A 3442-nucleotide genomic window follows, 5' to 3' on the forward strand; every position below is an offset into this window, starting at 1 on the left:
CAGGAAAGTGGGGTAAGCCTCACTTGAAAGAAGGGTTCCTGCCTTTGTGCCAATATCTGCAACGTTTTGTGATTTATATAACTACTCAGATAAGTCAATGGTACATTCAGTCCTGGCATCTTCAAAGAGGGAACGGGAGATGTGAAACAAGCTCTGCCTCATTTACTAGGATTCGCAAAGCTCTGATTACCAGTTCCCATTCATGGTCTTAAAAAAAAAGTAGTCAATGAAATGCACAGTCTGAATCTCACTAACAGCTAGAAACCCCTCCCTCTCTCCTACCAGCTAAAGTAGAACTGTTAATTCTTAAAATTTGACAAGACTTGAACTCATCAAATTCAAAGATTCAGGGGTTAGGTTTTATAGTTTGAAAGCCCAATCTCAGGCAAAACAGCACACTTTTTCTATGCCTGAAGTTTCTAATAAACAATTTCAGCTTTATTAAACAAACAATAATAAAGAGCTTACAAAATTCTCACTCAGTATGGGAATCACCATTCTTGGTTAACGGTAACTTCATTCTACAGGTAAAACATTAACCCACATTTTAAATCAAGAAGTCTACAATTCAGTCTTAGTATGTATCAAACAAGCACAATAAAAAAAAAATCAGCTCCTCAAGTTTAATTCTCAACCAGAGCAACACAACACAACCAGGTACAAATCTCTTCTGTGCTCAACAGCACAGGAAACTTGACAGGAGATTTTTTTCCCAGGTGGATTACACCTTATACCAACAGGAAGCAAAGGTTAAAAACCACAGAACCTTACTGCTGGTACTAGTCACTTCACAATAAAAATTTTAAAGCCATTGGCAAAGCTTCCTCCAGGATAATCATTTTTGTCCCTGCAACATTACAAGCCAAGATAGGGTGCTCTCCTGGGCAAAGGAATCTTGGGAATGGTAATGGGAGCTTCCTACAAAACTTCTGACTACAGATTTAAATTGCCCAGTATCAGTCATCTGTCTAATAAGTGTTCCAAAACCTGCAATTAGTACAAATATACAGTGGGCACTATTCCACCAACCGAGAAACAGAATGTGAATGCAACTGTGTAGAGAGCTTAAGGAAAACCTCACTTTTTTCTTTTTTTTTTTTTTAAACAGAGGGCTAAAAAAGGCAACATCATAAAACGGGTGGGAACAAACAGAACAGCCCCTCTCCTTCCCGCTCTCTCCAGCCATCCCCTCTCACAAACGTCTGCCTCAGTCAACTGTTGCTGAACAGAACAAGACCCATCAGAACAAGATGCAATCGAGGTCCCGGCGCAGATGTGGGATTTTTGTGGAGGGCAGAGGTGATTTCTCCAGGCAGAACCTGGAGTTTAAACTCTTCTTGGCCGGATTGTTCTGGGCTGAGCTGCAGAGGAGGATCAAGCAGCGGGCGACCAACCCTGGTCCCTCCCTCCCTCTTCGGTCTCTTCCCTCCCCTCGCGTTCAGTAAGCGTCGCGGGGGGGGCGGGGGGAAGCGCACAGCTTTTTTGCTCCGGTCCTTAAAAATGCCCTCGCAGAGCCACCACACACAATCCTAACCCCGGCAGCAAAGAATTCTGCAGCGAAGGGTTCGCCGATCCCGAGCGGAGAAGTGAAATCGGCGCCCAATGGCAATTTTAATTGTCTAACCCAGCCCGATTTCCCAAGAGGCGGCAGCGCGGGGCGGGGAGGGAAGAGGGAGGGCAGCTCCGACAGGCAACAGGGGGCAAGCGGCGGCAGAGAAAGGGGACTAAAGCGGCAAGACCCCAGCCCCGGCCCCCGAGGAGCTTCCGCAGAAAGGACCCCGAGGCAACCCCCACCGTTCCCCGGGGGACGTTTGCAAATCATATATGCAGCCAAAATGGCGCTGAGAATAAAAATATAATTTAAAGGCAGGTCGCCATATTGTAAACAGAGAGGCAGAGAGAAGAGGCGGACTCGAGAGACACCCTCCATGATTTCTTCCACAGCCGGGAGCGCCCGGGCGCCGGGCCCCCGGGTCTGGACCAGGGCAGCTCCGGCCGCCGAGGGCTCCGCGCACCCACCGCGAGGACAGCCCAGCCAGGCAGGAGCCCGAGGGCGGCAGGCGCGCGGGGAGGCGAGCGGCGCAGGGCCCGGAGCTCCTCCCCTTCCTCCCCGCCACCGTCGGCCGTGCCCCACCGGCTCCGTCCCGGCTCCTCAGCGACTTCCAATCCCAGATGGGGCTCTCCTCACCCCTCCCAACCCCCACCTCGGGGTCCGGACCCACAGCTGCTCCTCCCCCCCAAACGGCCGGATCCGGGCAGCACCTGGGGGCGGGGAGGCGCTGGCCCCAGCGGCTGCAGAAAGCTAGCGGCTGCAAGCGCCCGTTATTTCGGCAGCCAGGGGTAGGCCGGGTGAAGGAATGTTCCGAGAAGGGTCCGCCAAGGGGCTCCGGAGGGGTCCCCAGACCTTACCAGCACTGGAGATGGAAGGCGGCCGGGCAGTGGTCACAGCACAGGAGATCCCCACCTTCTTTGCAGCTATCGCAGCTGTCGTGGTTGGTGGCCCTGCCGCTTCGCCGGGGCTCCTTCTCAGGCTTCCGACTCCGCTTTTCTGCCTCGTCCGTCTTGGGGGGAGCCAGCAGAGCTTGGATTTGCTGCACACACATACAAATGGCGTGTGTGCACACCCGGAGGTCTCGGGCGGTCCGTCGCCCCCCCGGCGCGGCTTCTCCGTCACCCACCCCTCTCCCCCCTTTTGTCCTGCTTCCTCCCATCCAGCCTGCTCCCAGAACCTCTCAGCCCCCGGAACCAGGGGGAGCCCAACCTAACCGCGTTCCAGCAGCACAACAACGAGAACGGGCTTCTTCCAAATGGGGAGGATCAGAGTAGGGGGATGGGGAGAGGGTGCGCGGTTCCCTTCTCGCCACTTCCTTGTATGGACAGTGGGGGACTCCAAAGCCAGGCTCGGGAGAGGCCTGAAGCCCAGTACCCGGACGTGCTGGGGGAAGCACAAAGGGGCCGACAAGAAGGGGGTGGGGAGGCCCGCCAGTGCAACGAGATGGAGTGGGTTGGCGCCTCGGGAGAGCGAATCGAGGGCGGCGGGTAGGTGAAACTGCTGCAAACGTCCTCGGCGGCTGAGCGTAACCCCCCGAGTTGCAAAGATGGGAGGGAGAGTCTGGGTGAGGAAGAGCCCCCCCGTCCCCCGGCCCTCTTGCGCTACGAGCTCAGGGCCGGCTTTGTGGGGCGGAGGGCGGAGGTTCCCTCCCGGCGCTGGGGGAAGGGGATGAGGAGGGCCACTCTTACCTCCATCAGCCCCCCCGACGTGTCCAAGTCGTACACGATCGTCTTGGTCTCCATTTTCTCCCACATTCATCCACCTCCCGGGCTGGGCGCTCTCTGCTCCGGCCCCCCCAACCCCGGGGGGAGGGGGGAAACGGGGGGAGGGGGGGCTCCTGACCCGGGCCCCCCTTCTTTTTTCCAAACACGGGTCCCGACTTCCTCGCCC

At 55.9% G+C, this 3442-nt stretch overlaps 1 protein-coding gene across 1 annotated transcript in view; it reads right to left on the reverse strand.

Annotated features, from left to right (window-relative positions):
* Positions 1-3308, reverse strand: part of PHF12 (PHD finger protein 12) — a 39977-nt gene extending 36669 nt beyond the window's left edge. Inside the window, exons 1-2 of the mRNA XM_007452431.1 lie at positions 3241-3308; positions 2410-2591 (exon numbers count right to left, since the gene is read on the reverse strand). Coding sequence (XP_007452493.1) covers positions 2410-2591; positions 3241-3306 — 248 coding nt within the window. The 5' untranslated portion in view covers positions 3307-3308. The remainder of the gene's footprint in view (positions 1-2409; positions 2592-3240) is intronic.
* Between the last annotated feature and the right edge of the window lie 134 nt (positions 3309-3442).

This window comes from Lipotes vexillifer, unplaced genomic scaffold (genome assembly GCF_000442215.2).
Source record: "Lipotes vexillifer unplaced genomic scaffold, Lipotes_vexillifer_v1.1 scaffold216, whole genome shotgun sequence".
NCBI classification, from domain to species: Eukaryota; Metazoa; Chordata; class Mammalia; order Artiodactyla; family Lipotidae; genus Lipotes; species Lipotes vexillifer.